General features: G+C 44.2%; 1 protein-coding gene across 1 annotated transcript in view; it reads left to right on the forward strand.

Annotated features, from left to right (window-relative positions):
- Positions 1 to 2,496: 2,496 nt before the first annotated feature.
- Positions 2,497 to 22,756, forward strand: part of LOC135541420 (twist-related protein 2-like) — a 67,647-nt gene continuing 47,387 nt past the window's right edge. Inside the window, exon 1 of the mRNA XM_064967656.1 lies at positions 2,497 to 4,435. Within this exon, the coding sequence (XP_064823728.1) occupies positions 2,823 to 3,428 (606 nt within the window). The 5' untranslated portion in view covers positions 2,497 to 2,822 and the 3' untranslated portion in view covers positions 3,429 to 4,435. The remainder of the gene's footprint in view (positions 4,436 to 22,756) is intronic.

Consider the following 22,756-nt stretch of genomic DNA (forward strand, 5'->3'; position numbering starts at 1 on the left):
CGTTACTCAATGCTTACTTATGATGGAAGGGCGTTGTGCCGTTGATCAGTTGTCTTAGAACTTGGCAGGAAGGCAGTAACCAAATTCAAGTAATATGGATTTAAGAAATATTACCCTCCTCTTTCAACATACACTTTCCCCAGTACAGTATTTCAATACTACGGATCAGTTCGGACTATAACATATGGGCAAAACCTAAAGTACACATTACGATGGCCTATGCTCCTCTGATCTCAAAGCCATTTCTGTACACGTCCTCGTGATATCGTGCTGTCTGTTTGCAGCCACAGGAGGGGCTCATTATTAACCCCCAAAAAGAAAAGGCAAAAGAAAAAAAGGGTCCAGAGTGTTTAGTGAAACATTATGTCAAGACTCTGACAAGGAAATGAAATGTGCAACATCAATCAGCCTATGAGGAGGGAGATCAAACAACCCTCCCCACTCCTGCATCTGGTTCTGTTTGGACTTTCTTTTTCTCTTCCTCTCCTTCCTTTCTTTCTTTTTTCTCTCTTTTTGCCTTTCTTTTCCATTTCTTTATTCATCTCCCATTCTCTCTCCCTCTCTCAATATTTTTCCCTCTGTTCTGTGCGAGGGGTGCACGTTCCATGCTGTTCCTGTTAGCCTGTCGTTCGCTCATTCTTTCCATGATGGTGGCATGGAGGCATGCTCTGCTAAGGTAAGCAGCCCCAAGGTTAGCCCCGGACAGCCCAGCGCACAACAATTGGCTTCCTGTCCTTCTTCGGAACCCCACCCGGAGGTTGGAGAAAATGTATTTATAATTCCAGTTAATCTGGGAATTGACTTGGGAATTTCGGTTGAAATGAAAGTGCATTTTGTTTAAGTAAGGCCTGTTATAATTCCAATGTGTTGCGTGCATGTTAAGTCTAACCTCCACTTCAATATCTCAGTGACTGGAATACATGTTTTGAGTTGATTGACTGCAGTTGAGTGTAGTTGATCCCAGCTCTCTTGTATATGGCTATATAACATTCATAAAGTTCACTAAAAAAAGCCCCTCTGAAATTCTCCACTCACCTCCTTCAAATGCAGAGGCAATCACACTTTGTGTCCTGTGATAAAACCATCAACACTAATATAAAGTCTGTCATAACATGACGATTCATATACATTACTTGAATGAACTATTCATGTCTATTGATAAATGTGTAGTTTTCGAGGCATCATGTTTGATTTCATTTCAGGAGATTGTCTAGAGATATTGGTTAGGAGTTGTATTGCGTTTGTGTGTGTGTCCCTTGTGGTGTGTCCCCCGCAAGTCCAGATGTGTGTTCCCCTGGGTTCCTGGTGTGGAGAGAGAACATGTGTCTACTCCACCAGAGGGCATGGATGGCATAATTAGCAGCCCTCTCACCTTAGTGAGCTGGGGTCACAAGCTCACAGGGTTAGGGGTTATTTAGGGTCCTCGATGGTCCATTGCCATGGCTACATGTCTCACATATAGAGATTGCAGTGAATAATGCATAGAAATGGAATTGCTTAAATAAAGACATTCATTCTGGTTGTTATATTTCTATGGGAACCCTGATTTGAAAAGTTATTTAAAAAATTCTTCATATGACATACTGTATGTTGAAAACACTATTTTCATTTACTAGGTTTTGTGACATATTTTCTATTTTTATACTGAACAAAAGGCATATTCACAGTGGCAGTATTGTTTTAAGGTTTAAAGGAATAATCCCAGTTGTCATGGTGCCATTTCTATGTGGGTATTATTAAACAGAAATGTGACATCACAATGTTTATTGTTTAAAGTCAAAATCTGTCTAATGTTAATCCACATGTTTTTGTTGCCCAGACTGGCCTGGAGGATTGACACTTGGTGTGAGTGATGTGTCTTCATAGTGTCATGTGATAGATAATAAGGATGCCACATACATATTAGAGAGGTCACTTCTGACACAGTGAACTCACACTTGTTCTTTCTAATTTGAGAAATAATAACATTTTTATTTTAAAATAAAAAGAGGAGTAGTCCTTGAGATATCATGCATAAAAGGTTTTCACTGTAAACTTGTAGATATTACATCTACTTCATCTTGAACATACCAAGCGCATTCATTCAGTACTAATCCCCTCAATCAACGAAGAAAAATGTTTTAATATCTTAGAAGTCAAAGTGCACAACAAACGTAGGAGCCTCGAAGCATGTAATGAATTGATGAGAAGAGAGACAGACCGACAGACAGACACGCGGGTGCGGGAGAATGACAGGAGTGCTCTGGCAGGAGAAATCTGGAACCTATAAAGATGCAGACAACTTCTGCAGCTTTTAGCAAGGCCTCTCGCAATTGGCTGAGAAGGCCACTTACCCCCTTCCCAGCCACCCACCAACCTCGAGCTCACTTCCTGCTTCCAAACCACACCCTAAGAAGCTGGTTCTGACCAATCGCAGCTGCCCGCAGGCCCCTCGTTTTCGCGGGCGAGTATAAAAGCATGGGAGGTAGCACGACGAAGTAGATGGTTTGTTGTTGTTCTACACACGGGTTGAGGAGATGGGAAACTGGAGGTGAGGAATTCACCACAGAGGCACAGGAATGAGACAGAGCTTTCTGACTGACTGGGAGTAAAGCCAACCTATGGATCTTCAACAGTTTGCAGTTTAGAAGCGTGAAGCGTATCACTCATCATCCTTCACTGGAGGAAGAAGACGAAACTTCTAAACCTGTGTGTCTCTACCAGAACTTCCCACGTGGCTGTCTGAAGAAGAGAAGTATCGGGAAAGAGAGAGAGGAACGAAGAGCAAAAACCAGCCTGCCTTGGAAAGGGAAGAAGGACGGTGTCCTGAGAGGGAGGTGGCTATGCGTGAGGAGGTTTCCTGTGCCAACTCCCCTGAAGGGGGGCTGGGGGCCAGCGAGGAGGAGCTGGAGAGGGGCTCCAAGAAGAGTGGGCCAACAGGGGGGCGAAAGCGGGTGCCGTACCCCAAGAAGGACAGTTTGGGTCAGGCCGAGGAGAGGGCTGTGGTCAGCGGGAGCCTCAACTGCCTTGTTCCGTCAGGGCCAAAGCGGCAGAAGAAGCAACAGAGCTCCCCCACGTCGGTGGTGTGTGTGGCCCCATCCGTGCTGAGCTCCAGCGGCCTTGGTCTGGGCCCGGGCGGCGAGCCCTTCGAGGACCTGCACACTCAGCGAGTGATCGCCAACGTTCGCGAGCGCCAGCGCACGCAGTCACTGAACGACGCCTTTGCCTCGCTGCGTAAGATCATCCCCACTCTGCCGTCCGACAAACTTAGCAAGATACAGATCCTGAAACTGGCGTCACGCTACATCGACTTCCTGTACCAGGTGCTGCAGAGTGATGAGATGGACGCCAAGCTGGCTAGCTGCAACTACCTAGCCCACGAACGCCTCAGCTACGCCTTTTCCGTCTGGAGGATGGAGGGTGCCTGGGCAATGTCTGCCAGCCACTAGTGTCCCCTCTCCATCCTCCATCCTGCTCTGCCCGTCCTGCTCTGTCTTAACCTTACTTTCTCTTACTTCCTTCTTGTACTGCCTAACCCCACCATCCCTGGCCTCCCCTAACCCACTATCTCTGTACCCCCTAACCCCACCATCCCTGGCCTCCCCTAACCCACTATCTCTGTAGCCCCTAACCCCACCATCCCTGGCCTCCCCTAACCCACTATCTCTGTACCCCCTAACCCCACCATCCCTGGCCTCCCCTAACCCACTATCTCTGTACCCCCTAACCCCACCATCCCTGGCCTCCCTAACCCACTATCTCTGTACCCCCTAACCCCACCATCCCTGGCCTCCCCTAACCCACTATCTATGTACCCCCTAACCCTACCAATCCTGGCCTCCCCTAACCCACTCTCTCTGTACCCTGTAACACAACCAACCATGGCCTCCCTTAAGCCACTATCTCTGTACCCCCTAACCCCACCATCCAAGGCCTCCCTTAAGCCACTATCACTGTACCCCCTAACCCCACCATCCAAGGCCTCCCTTAAGCCACTATCTCTGTACCCTGTAACACAACCAACCATGGCCTCCCCTAACCCACTCTCTCTGTACCCTGTAACACAACCAACCATGGCCTCCCTTAAGCCACTATCTGTGTACCCTGTAACCTTACCATCCAAGGCCTCCCTTAAGCCACTGTCTCTGGCCCTCCTTTAAGCCAAAACACACTGTTTCCTCCTAACCCACTACCTCCCTCTTCATTATTCTCTATTCTCTACTGTTCTTCAAACTGTTCTTTGCTTACCCACTCATTCCCCTAATCGCCCAATGCTCCATCACTCACCTTACCCACTGCCCCAACACTCAACTTAACCACTGCCCCATCACTCCCACTGTACCCGTTCACCCTTCGAGCTTTGCCCCCCCCCAACCCACCTTTCCACCTAAAATGCCCCTGTATGCCGCCTAACAATTTAGCCCCAACTCCACAACTCTACGGTACAGCCCTGCAGGTATGTTTAAAAACATGAACACGCACGCACACACGCACGCACACACACACACACACACACACACACACACACACACACACACACACACACACACACACACACACACACACACACACACACACACACACACACACACACACACACACACACACACACACTAGCTGTTTCCCAAAACAAACGTTACTAACGTTACGCTTGAACACACTCGTAACTTAGCTCCATCGTTTAGGGGAAACCAGGCCCAGGCTTGCAACGCTAGTGACAAGGAAGTTGAACATATGGGGGTGTCTTACTAAATATGTTATACTGATCAGTCTACAGGTATTATGGGAATGTTATCCAGAGCTTATTGGTATTATGGAAAAATCCATGTACTGCAAATATTTTTCTTTTTACTTTGTTGTTTCAATTGGTTGACCATGTAGTAATGCTTTACTTTTAAGTATTTATTTTATGAACGTGCGTGACAACAATGATGAGAACATGTGTAATAATTCACAGGTTAGGAGAGCGGAACCATCTGACATATCTGTGCATCAAACTAATGTAAATATGCCTTTTCTAATTTAACTGATCAAAGTGACCCTTTAGGGTGATTGATGGGAGAACAAGCTAACCTGATTATTCCCAAACAAATCCGAATTTCCTACTCCGGAATGTTTAAAAAAGTGAGTTTTTCTTGCTTTTCACCTTCTCTGTAGAATTCAGATATTGATTTCTCTCTTCCTTTAAGGAAATATGTTTTTATTTGTTGAAGTGGGAAAGAGTATGAGTTGACTGTCTTTATTTGAATATGTCAAAATGCATTATGCTATTAATAAATAGGAAAAGCCTATTCCCAACGGATCAATAGATAAACGTATTTGATAAATATCTGACTGTCACATGTCCACTGCCCATGTGCATGAGTGCATGTGCATCTCTGTATGTTCGTAGCTATTGATTAACTATTTAAACAAAATATATTTTTCCGTAACATAATTAAAAGTAATAATATAGTTAAAACAGAATGACAAATTAGGAAATTGTAGTATTGTATAATAGCCAAAATTACAAATAAAATCATCTAGTAATGTGGAATCATAATTACAATATTCAATTTGCTTTCTTCTTTAGTTAAAACATTAGTGTGACAACAAACACTTTAATAGACTATTTTAATTTACATCAAATTAGTATAAAGATCCTGTCGTTTCATCATAAGATGTATTATCAATCAACTTTCCTAATGTAAAAAAATGATGCTTCAGTTACGCTAATGTTGCTGCAGGTACGAAATTTTAATGAAACATTGTACTGTAATATGTAGCAATCTAGTATAATCCTAAATAATTTTACAGTTTTTGGCAGAAATATGTAGCTATCTGTCATGATGAACTGTGTAGATAAGAACATAGAATGACCGACAATAGTTTGGAGTTCTACATAATATTTAAACCCAACCAGCCAAATCCAATACCAGCAGCCCACTACCCGAAAATTGTCAAATTATTGTTATAGTGAAAATATAACCGTTTAATTGTGGACTAATAATGTACTTAAAAATTGTTTTTTTTTATGTTTGTAATATCATATTATATTTTCTAAAACGTTTTTAAGTACACCAATGAGCGATTCAATTTTTGATGTAGTTTTACCATTGAATCACTCTTAAAAAAACCTTTTACCCAGATCGTTATCTAACATACCTCAGGCAGACTAGACCAGAAACAGTTATGTTTTTTCTCTCTAGTGTTATCAGATACCGGGGTCCTGCACAGTTATATCAGGTACATCAGGTTATAATATAATAATATAAATATATCCCATTTAGCAGACGCTTTTGTCCAAAGCGACTTACAAGTCGGCTGGGGCCACTACTTTTACATATGGGTGGCCCCAGCGGGAATCGAACCCACGACGCTTGGCGTTGCAAGCGCCATGCTCTACCGACTGAGCCACACAGGACCATCAGGTTAAATCAGGTATATCAGTTATATCAGGTATATCAGTTATATCAGGTACATCAGGTTAAATCAGGTATATCAGTTATAGCAGGTACATCAGGTTATATCAGGTATATCAGGTACATCAGGTTATATCAGGTATATCAGTTATAGCAGGTACATCAGTTATAGCAGGTATATCAGGTACATCAGGTTATATCAGGTATATCAGTTATAGCAGATACATCAGTTATAGCAGGTACATCAGGTTATATCAGGTATATCAGTTATAGCAGGTATATCAGTTATAGCAGGTATATCAGTTATAGCAGGTACATCAGGTTATATCAGGTTATATCAGGTACATCAGGTTATATCAGGTACATCAGGTTAAATCAGGTATATCAGTTATATCAGGTATATCAGTTATATCAGGTACATCAGGTTAAATCAGGTATATCAGTTATAGCAGGTACATCAGGTTATATCAGGTATATCAGGTACATCAGGTTATATCAGGTATATCAGTTATAGCAGGTACATCAGGTTATATCAGGTATATCAGGTACATCAGGTTATATCAGGTATATCAGTTATAGCAGGTACATCAGGTTATATCAGGTATAGCAGGTACATCAGGTTATATCAGGTACATCAGGTTATATCAGGTATATCAGGTTATATCAGGTACATCAGGTTATATCAGGTATATCAGGTTATATCAGGTATATCAGTTATATTAGGTACATCAGGTTATATCAGGTATAGCAGGTACATCAGGTTATATCAGGTATATCAGGTTATATCAGGTACATCAGGTTATATCAGGTATATCAGGTTATATCAGGTACATCAGGTTATATCAGGTATATCAGGTTATATCAGGTATATCAGTTATATCAGGTACATCAGGTTATATCAGGTATATCAGTTATAGCAGGTACATCAGGTTATATCAGGTATAGCAGGTATATCAGGTATAGCAGGTACATCAGGTTATATCAGGTACATGAGGTTATATCAGGTATATCAGTTATATCAGGTACATCAGGTTATATCATGTATATCAGTTATATCAGGTACATCAGGTTATATCATGTATATCAGTTATAGCAGGTACATCAGGTTATATCAGGTATATCAGGTTATATCAGGTATATCAGTTATATCAGGTATATCAGTTATATCAGGTATATCAGGTTATATCAGGTACATCAGGTTATATCAGGTATATCAGGTATATCAGGTATATCAGGTTACATCTGGTATATCAGGTTATATCAGGTACATCAGGTTACATCTGGTATATCAGTTTGAAAAAAGAGAGGGATAGAGAAAAAGCAGTCCTACCTCCCTCTCTGCCTCTCCCCTGCAGCCTTGCCCTTTCTCCTCAGGATCTTGTATCCAGTGTCATCTAATCAGGGCCTGCCGAGGCCCAGACAAGCAGGAACCTTTAGATTGGAAACAGTTGTGAGGCATTAGGAAGGTGTGTGTGCCAGGGGAGAGTTTGATGGTGCGTGTGTGTGAGTGAGCCGATGAATATGGGTGTGTGCTTGTTTATGCGGAGTTCTTATGCGTTCGTATCACTGTGTGTAGCCTATGCACTGGCATCTGTATACTTGTGTGTTTACATGTATGTGTGTGTGTGTACATCCTTGTGTGTGTGTGAGTGTATATCCATGTCTGTGTGTGTATATCTATGTCTGTGTGTGTGTGTGTGTGTGTGTGTGTGTGTGTGTGTGTGTGTGTGTGTGTGTGTGTGTGTGTGTGTGTGTGTGTGTGTGTGTGTGTGTGTGTGTGTGTATATCCATGTCTGTGTGTGTATATCCATGTCTGTGTGCGTGTGTGTGTGTGTGAGTGTATATCCATGTCTGTGTGTGTGTGTGTGTATATCCATGTCTGTGTGTGTATATCCATGTCAGTGTGTGTGTGTGTGTGTGTGTATATCCATGTCTGTGTGTGTATATCCATGTCTGTGTGTGTGTATCCATGTCTGTGTGTGTGTGTGTGTGTATCCATGTCTGTGTGTGTATATCCATGTCTGTGTGTGTGTATCCATGTCTGTGTGTGTGTGTGTGTGTGTGAGTGTATATCCATGTCTGTGTGTATATCCATGTCTCTCTGTGTGTGTGTGTATATCCATGTCTGTGTGTGTGTGTGTGTGTGTGTGTGTGTGTGTGTGTGTGTGTGTGTGTGTGTGTGTGTGTGTGTGTGTGTGTGTGTGTGTGTGTGTGTGTGTGTGTGTGTGTGTGTGTGTGTGTGTGTGTGTGTGTGTGTGTGTGTGTGTATATATCCATGTCTGTGTGTGTATATCCATGTCTGTGTGTATGTGTGTGTGTGTACAGTGCCTTGCGAAAGTATTTGGCCCCCTTGAACTTTGCGACCTTTTGCCACATTTCAGGCTTCAAACATAAAGATATAAAACTGTATTTTTTTGTGAAGAATCAACAACAAGTGGGACACAATCATGAAGTGGAACGACATTTATTGGATATTTCAAACTTTTTTAACAAATCAAAAACTGAAAAATTGGGCGTGCAAAATTATTCAGCCCCTTTACTTTCAGTGCAGCAAACTCTCTCCAGAAGTTCAGTGAGGATCTCTGAATGATCCAATGTTGACCTAAATGACTAATGATGATAAATACAATCCACCTGTGTGTAATCAAGTCTCCGTATAAATGCACCTGCACTGTGATAGTCTCAGAGGTCCATTAAAAGCGCAGAGAGCATCATGAAGAACAAGGAACACACCAGGCGGGTCCGAGATACTGTTGTGAAGAAGTTTGGATACAAAACGATTTCCAAAGCTTTAAACATCCCAAGGAGCACTGTGCAAGCGATAATATTGAAATGGAAGGTGTCAGGACCCGGTTACGAACCTGGGTCTCCGGAGTGAGAAACAGTCACTTAACCAACTGAGCCACGAATAGTCAGCAGAACCCAGAAGATGAGGCAGACACAGCAGTACTTAAGACGGTGTATTTAATAAAGTAAAAAGGAGAAGTCCTTCAATACAAAATGGCAAATCCAAAAGGTGGTAGGTATAGCACAAAAAAGCCTCAAGAGATACTCAAAAAACAAAAACAGAATTCCACAAGAGCGTCCACCGGAATCGACAAGAATACACAGAACACTAGGGCTGGGTGCTAACATACAAACACAGAGCACAGAACTGAGGGAAACTAAGGGTTTAAATACAATCAGGGAAAACGAGGCACAGGTGCAAATAATAATGGGAATCAAGGGAAAAAACATAAGGTCAAAAAGCACAATGGGGGCATCTAGTGACCAAAACCCGGAACAACCCTGGCCAAATCCTGACAGAATCCCCCTAGGAACGGCTCCTGACGTTCCTACCAGCTCTCTCAGGGTGGAGGGCCCTGAACTGACGAATGAGGTCAGGGTCCAGGATGTCTTTGGCAGGAACCCAGGAGCGCTCCTCGGGACCGTAGCCTTCCCAGTCCACCAGATACTGCCAGGACCGCTGCACCCGGCGGGAATCCAGTATGCGATGGACGGTATAAGCCGGCTGGCCTCCAATGACACGAGGCGGAGGGGGAGGTGTAGGCGATAAGAAACTGGGTTAACTCTCCTGGCAACCTTGAAGGGACCGATGTATTTCTGGGACAGCTTGCGAGACTCCACCCGTAGTGGTAAGTCTCTTGTGGAGAGCCAGACTCTCTGGCCGGGGCGCAGCGTAGGCCCGGGACGGCGACGTCTGTTGGCTTGTTGTTGGTACCTCTGTGAGGAACGCATAAGATTAAGACGGGTCTTCCTCCACATAAGCCGACAGCGTATGACGAACTTCAAGGCTGAAGGCACTCTGACTTCTGCCTCCTGGTCCGGGAACAATGGAGGAGCATAGCCAAACTGACACTCGTGCGGGGACATACCAGTGGAGGAGGAGCGCAAGGTGTTGTGCGCGTATTCGGCCCAAACAATAAAGGATGACCATGTGGACGGGTTGTCACGAGTCATACATCGGAGGGTGGTTTCCAGCTCTTGATTCATCCTCTCTGTTTGGCCGTTGGACTCCGGATGGTACCCTGAAGATAGACTGGCAGAAGCCCCCATGAGTTGGCAGAAGGCCTTCCAAAACCTTGAGGCGAACTGGGGACCTCTGTCAGAAACCATATCTTGAGGAATGCCGAAGACTCGGAACACATGATTAATAACCAACTCAGCCGTTTCCTTGGCAGAAGGTAACTTAGTCAGAGGGACGAACCTGGCCGCCTTTGAAAACCTGTCGATTATGACTAGGATAGTAGTATTGCCATGGGATGGAGGAAGTCCAGTAATAAAGTCCAATGAGATATGGGACCAGGGTCTGTGGGGAACAGGTAAAGGGTGAAGGAGTCCTTGAGGGCGGAGGTGAGAAGATTTGCCCTGGCAGCACACGGGGCAGGCATTGACGAAAGTGGCAACGTCTTCTCTTATGGTAGGCCACCAGAACTTACGCTGGATGAACTCCAAGGTGCGACCTACGCCCGGATGACAGGTGAGGCGAGAGGAGTGCCCCCACAGAAGGACCTGAGTCCTCACTGCCTTGGGGACAAACAACCGATTGGCAGGACCTCCTTTCGGGTCCGGTTCGCTAGCTTGAGCACATCTCACAGTATCCTCAACTTGCCACGAGATCGGAGCCACAATCTTAGCAGCAGGAAGGACAGGCATGTCCGTGTCATCTCGAATGGCAGGAGCGTAGACTCGGGACAGGGCATCCGGTTTGAGATTCTTCGACCCGGGCCGATAGGTGAGGATAAACTGGAATCGATTGAAGAAAAGAGACCATCTAGCTTGTCTAGAGTTCAACCGCTTCGCCTGCTGGATATACTCCAGATTTTTGTGGTCCGTAAGCACTTGAAACGGGTGAGAAGCCCCCTCGAGCCAGTGTCTCCATTCCTTCAATGCCATCTTAACCGCTAGGAGTTCACGATCCCCACATCGTAGTTCCTCTCAGTCGGGGTAAGCCGGTGTGAGAAGAAAGCGCACGGATGAAGCTTCTTGTCTTCACCCCTCTGAGACAGGACAGCTCCAACACCAACCTCTGATGCGTCTACCTCCACCACAAATGGTTCATCCGTAGTCGGTAGTATCAGGATGGGAGCAGAGAGAACGCGCTGCTTGAGTCCTTGGAAGGCCGTCTCAGCTTCTCTTCCCCACAAAAACCTTGCATTGCCACCCTTGGTTAAAGCTGAGAGAGGGGCTGCCACCAAGCTGAAGTTCTTGATGAACTTGCGGTAAAAGTTTGTGAAGCCCAGGAAACGCTGAACTTCCTTAACGGATTTGGGGGTGGGCCAATCCGCTACCGCCCCTACCTTCCTGGGGTCCATTTGGACTCGACCGGGTTCCACTACAAATCCCAGGAATTGTACTCGGGATGAATGGAATTCACATTTTTCCGGCTTAACGTACAGATGGCTGTCCAGGAGGCGTTTGAGTACTTGTCTGACATGCTTAGTGTGTTCTTGAAGGGAGCTCGAAAAGATGAGGATGTCATCCAAGTAAACGAACACAAATATGTTAAGCATATCCCTAAGCACATCGTTTATGAGCGCTTGGAACACCGCTGGGGCGTTGGTCAGGCCGAAGGGCATCACCAAGTATTCATAGTGACCAGTAGGCGTGTTGAAAGCGGTCTTCCACTCGTCACCAGGTCTGATCCGCACAAGATGGTATGCGTTCCGCAGGTCAAGCTTAGTGAAAACAACTGCTTCCTGGAGCAGCTCGAAGGCTGTGGCCATAAGGGGTAGCGGGTAACGGTTACGGACAGTTATGGCATTGAGTCCCCGGTAGTCGATGCAAGGACGTAATCCACCGTCTTTCTTGGCCACAAAGAAAAACCCTGCTCCCGCCGGGAGGTGGATGAACGCATGAGGCCTGCTTCCAGAGCGTCCTTGATGTAGGTATCCATAGCAGCTCGTTCGGGTGGAGATAGGGAAAAGATCCGACCCCTGGGGGGCAAGTGCCCGGAAACAGGTCGATGGGGCAATCGTAAGGTCTATGGGGTGGTAGCATGGTGGCCCTCTGTTTGCTAAACACCAGTTTGAGGTCATGGTAACACTCGGGAACTCGGGTCAGGTCGATGGATTCTAAAGACTCGGGAGTAGAACTCGGGGAATTCTGGAAAATACAAGTAGCTTGGCACGTAGGACCCCACTGCTTGATAGTGCCCACAGACCAGTCGATGTGAGGGTTATGGCTGTGAAGCCAGGGGTATCCAAGGACGAGAGGGAACTCGGAACAGGAGATCAAATGAAAGTTCATCAATTCCTGGTGTTGTGAAACTGAAAGTCGCAAGGAGGTAGTGACATGAGTGACAAGTCCAGATCCCAAAGGGCTTCCATCCAATGTAGTGACCCTCATGGGTTCACTTAGAGGTTCAGAGGGAACGCCATTCTCCTTCGCCCAGACACCATCCATGAAGTTACCTGCGGCTCCAGAGTCTACCAAGGCTTGAAGGTGAAGCTTGTGGTTGTCCCAGGAGAGGGTGACTGGAATGAGCAGACGGGAGTTGGACGGATGGGAGGAGGTTATGTTTCCCGTTACAGTTCCCCCGGTCTGTACGGGACAGAGCGTTTCCCTGGAGCCCGGGACACGTGGAACGGAAATGGCCCGGTTTGCCGCAATATAGACAGCGTCGCTCCCTCATCCGGCGGTCTCTCTCAGCCTGGGAGATGCGTCCAATCTGCATGGGTTCCGGTGGAGCCAGCGAGGATAAAGGTGGGGACTCGGAGCTGGGACTGATAGGGGCTAGAGGTCTACGGTTGAGTTCTCTCTCTCTCAGACGCTGGTCAATGCGTGAGGCCAACTTGATCAGGGACTCGAGATTGTCCGGTGGTTCCCGAGTGGCCAGTTCATCTTGGATAGTGTCGGAAAGGCCTTTCAGAAAGCACACCGTGAGCGCCTCGTTGTTCCAACCACTCGCTGCTGCCACCGTGCGGAACTGGATGGCATAGTCCGTCACGCTGCGCCAACCTTGGTGGAGAGTCAGGAGCTGTTTGGCTGAGTCAGAACCACTGCTTGGGCCTTGAAACACTCGTTTGAATTCCTCAGCAAAGGCAGAGTAGCTGGCACAGCAGGAACTATGGGCATCCCACACAGCAGTAGCCCAGGCCAGGGCTTTTTCCGACAGCAGGGTGATGATATAAGCGATCTTAGACCGGTCGGTGGGAAACGACGAGGGTTGTAGCTCAAAGGAGAGAGAACATTGGGTGAGAAACCCTTTACAAGCACTTGGATCACCTGAAAACCGTTGGGGAGGTGGAAGACGAGGTTCAGCCAGGGGGTTAACTGCCATGGGTACGTGAATCTGAGGTACTGGGACGGGAACTGTTGCCGGGCTAAGACGATCAGATATTTGCTTAATGGAAGTCAGCATCTCCGACAGAATATGAGAATGTCTAGACATTAAGGCCTCTTGCTGAACCAGGGCGGCTTCGTGGCGTTGGACAGTCTCCTGGTGGTGGGACAGCATGGCAAAAAGGTCCTGGGAACTGGGAACAATCAGTCGTATATTGCACAAATCTGGCCTTTATGGAAGAGTGGCAAGAAGAAAGCCATTTCTTAAAGATATCCATAAAAAGTGTCGTTTAAAGTTTGCCACAAGCCACCTAGGAGACACACCAAACATGTGGAAGAAGGTGCTCTAGTCAGATGAAACCAAAATTGAACTTTTTGGCAACAATGCAAAACGTTATGTTTGGCGTAAAAGCAACACAGATCATCACCCTGAACACACCATACCCACTGTCAAACATGGTGGTGGCAGCATCATGGTTTGGGCCTGCTTTTCTTCAGCAGGGACAGGGAAGATGGTTAAAATTGATGCAATTGATGCATTGTGTCCCACTTGTTGTTGATTCTTCACAAAAAAATACAGTTTTATATCTTTATGTTTGAAGCCTGAAATGTGGCAAAAGTTTGCAAAATTCAAGGGGGCCGAATACTTTCGCAAGGCACTGTATATCCATGTCTGTGTGTGTGTGTGTGTGTGTATATCCATGTCTGTGTGTGTATATCCATGTCTGTGTGTGTATATCCATGTCTGTGTGTGTATATCCATGTCTCTGTGTGTGTGTGTATATCCATGTCTGTGTGTATATCCATGTCTGTGTGTGTGTGTACATCCTTGTGAGTGTATATCCATGTCTGTGTGTATGTATGTATATCCATGTCTGTGTGTGTGTGTGTGTGTGTGTGTGTGTGTGTGTGTGTGTGTGTGTGTGTGTGTATATCCATGTCTGTGTGTGTATATCCATGTCTGTGTGTGTATATTCATGTCTGTGTGTGTGTGTGTGTATATCCATGTCTGTGTGTGTGTGTACATCCTTGTGAGTGTATATCCATGTCTGTGTGTATGTGTGTATATCCATGTCTGTGTGTGTGTGTGTGTATATCCATGTCTGTGTGTGTATATCCATGTCTGTGTGTGTATATGCATGTCTGTGTGTGTGTATATCCATGTCTGTGTGTGTGTGTGTGTATATCCATGTCTGTGTGTGTATATTCATGTCTGTGTGTGTGTGTGTGTGTGTGTATATCCATGTATGTGTGTGTGTGTATATCCATGTCTGTGTGTGTATATCCATGTCTGTGTGTGTGTGTATATCCATGTCTGTGTGTGTATATCCATGTCTGTGTGTGTATATGCATGTCTGTGTGTGTGTGTGTTTGTGTGTGTATATCCATGTCTGTGTGTGTGTGTCTGTGTATATCCATGTCTGTGTGTGTGTGTGTGTGTGTGTGTGTGTGTATATCCATGTCTGTGTGTGTATATCCATGTCTGTGTGTGTGTGTACATCCTTGTGAGTGTATATCCATGTCTGTGTGTGTGTGAGTGTATATCCATGTCTGTGTGTGTGTGTGTGTGTGTGTGTATATCCATGTCTGTGTGTGTATATCCATGTCTGTGTGTGTGTATATATCCATGTCTGTGTGTGTGTGTACATTCTTGTGAGTGTATATCCATGTCTGTGTGTGTATATCCATGTCTGTGTGTGAGTGTATATCCATGTCTGTGTGTGTATATCCATGTCTGTGTGTGTGTATATGCATGTCTGTGTGTGTGTGTACATCCTTGTGAGTGTATATCCATGTCTGTGTGTGTATACCCATGTCTGTGTGTGTATATCCATGTCTGTGTGTGTGTGTGTGAGTGTATATCCATGTCTGTGTGTGTGTGTGTGTGTGTCTGTGTATATCCATGTCTGTGTGTGTGTGTGTGTCTGTGAATATCCATGTCTGTGTGTGTGTGTGTGTGTGTATATCCATGTCTGTGTGTGTATATCCATGTCTGTGTGTGTATATCCATGTCTGTGTGTGTATATCCATGTCTCTGTGTGTGTGTGTATATCCATGTCTGTGTGTATATCCATGTCTGTGTGTGTGTGTACATCCTTGTGAGTGTATATCCATGTCTGTGTGTATGTATGTATATCCATGTCTGTGTGTGTGTGTGTGTGTGTGTGTGTGTGTGTGTGTGTGTGTGTGTGTGTGTGTGTGTGTGTGTGTGTGTGTGTGTGTGTGTGTGTGTATATCCATGTCTGTGTGTGTATATCCATGTCTGTGTGTGTATATTCATGTCTGTGTGTGTGTGTGTGTATATCCATGTCTGTGTGTGTGTGTACATCCTTGTGAGTGTATATCCATGTCTGTGTGTATGTGTGTATATCCATGTCTGTGTGTGTGTGTGTATATCCATGTCTGTGTGTGTATATCCATGTCTGTGTGTGTATATGCATGTCTGTGTGTGTGTATATCCATGTCTGTGTGTGTGTGTGTGTATATCCATGTCTGTGTGTGTATATTCATGTCTGTGTGTGTGTGTGTGTGTGTGTGTGTATATCCATGTATGTGTGTGTGTGTATATCCATGTCTGTGTGTGTATATCCATGTCTGTGTGTGTGTGTATATCCATGTCTGTGTGTGTATATCCATGTCTGTGTGTGTATATGCATGTCTGTGTGTGTGTGTGTTTGTGTGTGTATATCCATGTCTGTGTGTGTGTGTCTGTGTATATCCATGTCTGTGTGTGTGTGTGTGTGTGTGTGTGTGTATATCCATGTCTGTGTGTGTATATCCATGTCTGTGTGTGTGTGTACATCCTTGTGAGTGTATATCCATGTCTGTGTGTGTGTGAGTGTATATCCATGTCTGTGTGTGTGTGTGTGTATATCCATGTCTGTGTGTGTATATCCATGTCTGTGTGTGTGTATATATCCATGTCTGTGTGTGTGTGTACATCCTTGTGAGTGTATATCCATGTCTGTGTGTGTATATCCATGTCTGTGTGTGTGTGTATATCCATGTCTGTGTGTGTATATCCATGTCTGTGTGTGTGTATATGCATGTCTGTGTGTGTGTGTGTTTGTGTGTGTATATCCATGTCTGTGTGTGTGTGTCTGTGTATATCCATGTCTGTGTGTGTGTGTGTGTGTGTGTGTATATCCATGTCTGTGTGTGTATATCCATGTCTGTGTGTGTGTGTACATCCTTGTGAGTGTATATCCATGTCTGTGTGTGTGTGAGTGTATATCCATGTCTGTGTGTGTGTGTGTGTGTGTATATCCATGTCTGTGTGTGTATATCCATGTCTGTGTGTGTGTATATATCCATGTCTGTGTGTGTGTGTACATCCTTGTGAGTGTATATCCATGTCTGTGTGTGTATATCCATGTCTGTGTGTGTATATCCATGTCTGTGTGTGTGTGTGTGAGTGTATATCCATGTCTGTGTGTGTGTGTGTGTGTGTGTGTCTGTGTATATCCATGTCTGTGTGTGTGTGTGTCTGTGAATATCCATGTCTGTGTGTGTGTGTGTGTGTGTGTGTGTGTGTGTGTGTGTGTATATCCATGTCTGTGTGTGTATATCCATGTCTGTGTGTGTGTGTGTGTAGTATATCCATGTCTGTGTGTGTATATCCATGTCTCTGTGTGTGTGTACATTCTTGTGAGTGTATATCCATGTCTGTGTGTGTGTGTGTGTGTGTGTGTGTATCCATGTCTGTGTGTGTGTGTGTATATCCATGTCTGTGTGTGTGTGTGTATATCCATGTCTGTGTGTGTGTGTGTGTATCCATGTCTGTGTGTGTGTGTGTATATCCATGTCTGTGTGTGTGTGTGTGTGTATATCCATGTCTGTGTGTGTATATCCATGTCTGTGTGAGTGTGTGTGTATATCCATGTGTGTGTGTGCATATTCATGTCTGTGAGTGTGTGTACATCCTTGTGAGTGTATATCCATGTCTGTGTGTGTGTGTGTGTGTGTGTATATCCATGTCTGTGTGTGTGTGTGTGTATATCCATGTCTGTGTGTGTATATCCATGTCTGTGTGTGTATATGCATGTCTGTGTGTGTGTATATCCATGTCTGTGTGTGTGTGTGTGTGTGTATATCCATGTCTGTGTGTGTATATTCATGTCTGTGTGTGTGTGTGTGTGTGTGTATATCCATGTATGTGTGTGTGTGTATATCCATGTCTGTGTGTGTATATCCATGTCTGTGTGTGTGTGTATATCCATGTCTGTGTGTGTATATCCATGTCTGTGTGTGTATATGCATGTCTGTGTGTGTGTGTGTTTGTGTGTGTATATCCATGTCTGTGTGTGTGTGTCTGTGTATATCCATGTCTGTGTGTGTGTGTGTGTGTGTGTGTGTATATCCATGTCTGTGTGTGTATATCCATGTCTGTGTGTGTGTGTACATCCTTGTGAGTGTATATCCATGTCTGTGTGTGTGTGAGTGTATATCCATGTCTGTGTGTGTGTGTGTGTGTGTATATCCATGTCTGTGTGTGTATATCCATGTCTGTGTGTGTGTATATATCCATGTCTGTGTGTGTGTGTACATTCTTGTGAGTGTATATCCATGTCTGTGTGTGTATATCCATGTCTGTGTGTGAGTGTATATCCATGTCTGTGTGTGTATATCCATGTCTGTGTGTGTGTATATGCATGTCTGTGTGTGTGTGTGTTTGTGTGTGTATATCCATGTCTGTGTGTGTGTGTCTGTGTATATCCATGTCTGTGTGTGTGTGTGTGTGTGTGTGTATATCCATGTCTGTGTGTGTATATCCATGTCTGTGTGTGTGTGTACATCCTTGTGAGTGTATATCCATGTCTGTGTGTGTGTGAGTGTATATCCATGTCTGTGTGTGTGTGTGTGTGTGTATATCCATGTCTGTGTGTGTATATCCATGTCTGTGTGTGTGTATATATCCATGTCTGTGTGTGTGTGTACATCCTTGTGAGTGTATATCCATGTCTGTGTGTGTATACCCATGTCTGTGTGTGTATATCCATGTCTGTGTGTGTGTGTGTGAGTGTATATCCATGTCTGTGTGTGTGTGTGTGTGTGTCTGTGTATATCCATGTCTGTGTGTGTGTGTGTGTCTGTGAATATCCATGTCTGTGTGTGTGTGTGTGTGTGTGTATATCCATGTCTGTGTGTGTATATCCATGTCTGTGTGTGTATATCCATGTCTGTGTGTGTATATCCATGTCTCTGTGTGTGTGTGTATATCCATGTCTGTGTGTATATCCATGTCTGTGTGTGTGTGTACATCCTTGTGAGTGTATATCCATGTCTGTGTGTATGTATGTATATCCATGTCTGTGTGTGTGTGTGTGTGTGTGTGTGTGTGTGTGTGTGTGTGTGTGTGTGTGTGTGTGTGTGTGTGTGTGTGTGTGTGTGTGTGTGTGTGTGTGTGTGTGTGTGTGTGTGTGTGTGTGTATATCCATGTCTGTGTGTGTATATTCATGTCTGTGTGTGTGTGTGTGTATATCCATGTCTGTGTGTGTGTGTACATCCTTGTGAGTGTATATCCATGTCTGTGTGTATGTGTGTATATCCATGTCTGTGTGTGTGTGTGTGTATATCCATGTCTGTGTGTGTATATCCATGTCTGTGTGTGTATATGCATGTCTGTGTGTGTGTATATCCATGTCTGTGTGTGTGTGTGTGTATATCCATGTCTGTGTGTGTATATTCATGTCTGTGTGTGTGTGTGTGTGTGTGTGTGTGTGTGTATATCCATGTATGTGTGTGTGTGTATATCCATGTCTGTGTGTGTATATCCATGTCTGTGTGTGTGTGTATATCCATGTCTGTGTGTGTATATCCATGTCTGTGTGTGTATATGCATGTCTGTGTGTGTGTGTGTTTGTGTGTGTATATCCATGTCTGTGTGTGTGTGTCTGTGTATATCCATGTCTGTGTGTGTGTGTGTGTGTGTGTGTATATCCATGTCTGTGTGTGTATATCCATGTCTGTGTGTGTGTGTACATCCTTGTGAGTGTATATCCATGTCTGTGTGTGTGTGAGTGTATATCCATGTCTGTGTGTGTGTGTGTGTGTGTATATCCATGTCTGTGTGTGTATATCCATGTCTGTGTGTGTGTATATATCCATGTCTGTGTGTGTGTGTACATCCTTGTGAGTGTATATCCATGTCTGTGTGTGTATATCCATGTCTGTGTGTGTGTGTATATCCATGTCTGTGTGTGTATATCCATGTCTGTGTGTGTGTATATGCATGTCTGTGTGTGTGTATATCCATGTCTGTGTGTGTGTGTCTGTGTATATCCATGTCTGTGTGTGTGTGTGTGTGTGTGTGTATATCCATGTCTGTGTGTGTATATCCATGTCTGTGTGTGTGTGTACATCCTTGTGAGTGTATATCCATGTCTGTGTGTGTGTGAGTGTATATCCATGTCTGTGTGTGTGTGTGTGTGTGTATATCCATGTCTGTGTGTGTATATCCATGTCTGTGTGTGTGTATATATCCATGTCTGTGTGTGTGTACATCCTTGTGAGTGTATATCCATGTCTGTGTGTGTATATCCATGTCTGTGTGTGTATATCCATGTCTGTGTGTGTGTGTGTGAGTGTATATCCATGTCTGTGTGTGTGTGTGTGTGTGTGTGTGTCTGTGTATATCCATGTCTGTGTGTGTGTGTGTGTCTGTGAATATCCATGTCTGTGTGTGTGTGTGTGTGTGTGTGTGTGTGTGTGTGTGTGTGTGTGTGTGTGTGTGTGTGTGTGTGTGTGTGTGTATCCATGTCTGTGTGTGTATATCCATGTCTGTGTGTGTGTGTGTGAGTATATATCCATGTCTGTGTGTGTGTGTATATCCATGTCTCTGTGTGTGTGTACATTCTTGTGAGTGTATATCCATGTCTGTGTGTGTGTGTGTGTGTGTGTGTATATATCCATGTCTGTGTGTGTGTGTGTATATCCATGTCTGTGTGTGTGTGTGTATATCCATGTCTGTGTGTGTGTGTGTGTATCCATGTCTGTGTGTGTGTGTGTATATCCATGTCTGTGTGTGTGTGTGTGTGTATATCCATGTCTGTGTGTGTATATCCATGTCTGTGTGTGTGTGTGTGTATATCCATGTGTGTGTGTGCATATTCATGTCTGTGAGTGTGTGTACATCCTTGTGAGTGTATATCCATGTCTGTGTGTGTGTGTGTGTGTGTGTATATCCATGTCTGTGTGTGTGTGTGTGTATATCCATGTCTGTGTGTGTGTGTGTGTATATCCATGTCTGTGTGTGTGTGTGTGTATATCCATGTCTGTGTGTGTGTGTGTGTATATCCATGTCTGTGTGTGTGTGTGTATATCCATGTGTGTGTGTGTATATCCATGTCTGTGTGTGTGTGTACATCCTTGTGAGTGTATATCCATGTCTGTGTGTGTATGCCATTTCTCGCTTTTGATATCTGCCTTTCCTCTCAGTCGCTTGGAAAAAAACAAGTAAAATTGGCGGAATTAGCGGCCACTCTCCTGAATGCAGATAAGAACCTAGAAGATAAGCTTTTATTGAAATATAAAAGATGAGTTTGAGCTAACTGAAAAGCCCATCAAAGAGAACCAGGAAGACAGGATTAAAAGGGAGAGGAAGGAAAGAACAAGGAGCCAAAGAAAGGACAATGAGGTGCAGGGAACAGAGGCTATCCATCATAATGAGGTGTTCCTAATGTTTTGAACAATCACACACACTCACACATTTTCAGTAGAAATATTAACAATGTGAGACAAACATAACATAAAACATTCAAATAAAATGTGTACACACATGTACAAATGCCCATACATAAAACACACTTAAAGACAATCACACACACTCACACACAAATGTTGAGTAGAACACACAAACACGTGCACACACACGTGCACACATGTACACACATGCACACGTACACACACTAGTTGTGCTGTCTCCTGGTATTCCCTTTACATTACTATAACATCCTCAGCAGCATCAAAAGCCAGACTTTGAAGGTTCCACCACTGTGGTTGGAAACCCAAACTCTATATGTGGATGAGTCTATCCTTGAAGAGGATACGTCCTGTTCTGCTTCCTAATGTTATCCACTGAACTGTTCTGCTTCCTAACAGTATCTATTGAACTGTTCTGCTTCCTAACGTTATCTATTGAACTGTTCTGCTTCCTAACGTTATCTACTGAACTGTTCTGCTTTCTAACATTATCTACTGAACTGTTCTGCTTCCTGACAGTATCTACTGAACTGTTCTGCTTCCTAACGTTATCTACTGAACTGTTCTGCTTCCTAACGTTATCTACTGAACTGTTCTGCTTCCTAACAGTATCTATTGAACTGTTCTGCTTCCTAACGTTATCCACTGAACTGTTCTGCTTTCTAACATTATCTACTGAACTGTTCTGCTTCCTGACAGTATCTACTGAACTGTTCTGCTTCCTAACGTTATCTACTGAACTGTTCTGCTTCCTAACGTTATCTACTGAACTGTTCTGCTTCCTAACAGTATCTATTGAACTGTTCTGCTTCCTAACGTTATCTACTGAACTGTTCTGCTTCCTAACGTTATCTACTGAACTGTTCTGCTTCCTAACGTTATCTACTGAACTGTTCTGCTTCCTAACGTTATCTATTGAACTGTTCTGCTTCCTAACGTTATCTACTGAACTGTTCTGCTTCTAACGTTATCTATTGAACTGTTCTGCTTCTAACGTTATCTACTGAACTGTTCTGCTTCCTAACAGTATCTATTGAACTGTTCTGCTTCCTAACGTTATCTACTGAACTGTTCTGCTTCCTAACGTTATCTACTGAACTGTTCTGCTTCCTAACGTTATCTATTGAACTGTTCTGCTTCCTAACGTTATCTACTGAACTGTTCTGCTTCCTAACAGTATCTATTGAACTGTTCTGCTTCCTAACGTTATCTACTGAACTGTTCTGCTTCCTAACATTATCTACTGAACCTATTCTGCTTCCTAACGTTATCTACTGAACTGTTCTGCTTCCTAACGTTATCTATTGAACTGTTCTGCTTCCTAACGTTATCTACTGAACTGTTCTGCTTCCTAACGTTATCTACTGAACTGTTCTGCTTCCTAACGTTAT

Source organism: Oncorhynchus masou, chromosome 6 (assembly GCF_036934945.1).
Source record: "Oncorhynchus masou masou isolate Uvic2021 chromosome 6, UVic_Omas_1.1, whole genome shotgun sequence".
Lineage (NCBI taxonomy): Eukaryota > Metazoa > Chordata > Actinopteri > Salmoniformes > Salmonidae > Oncorhynchus > Oncorhynchus masou.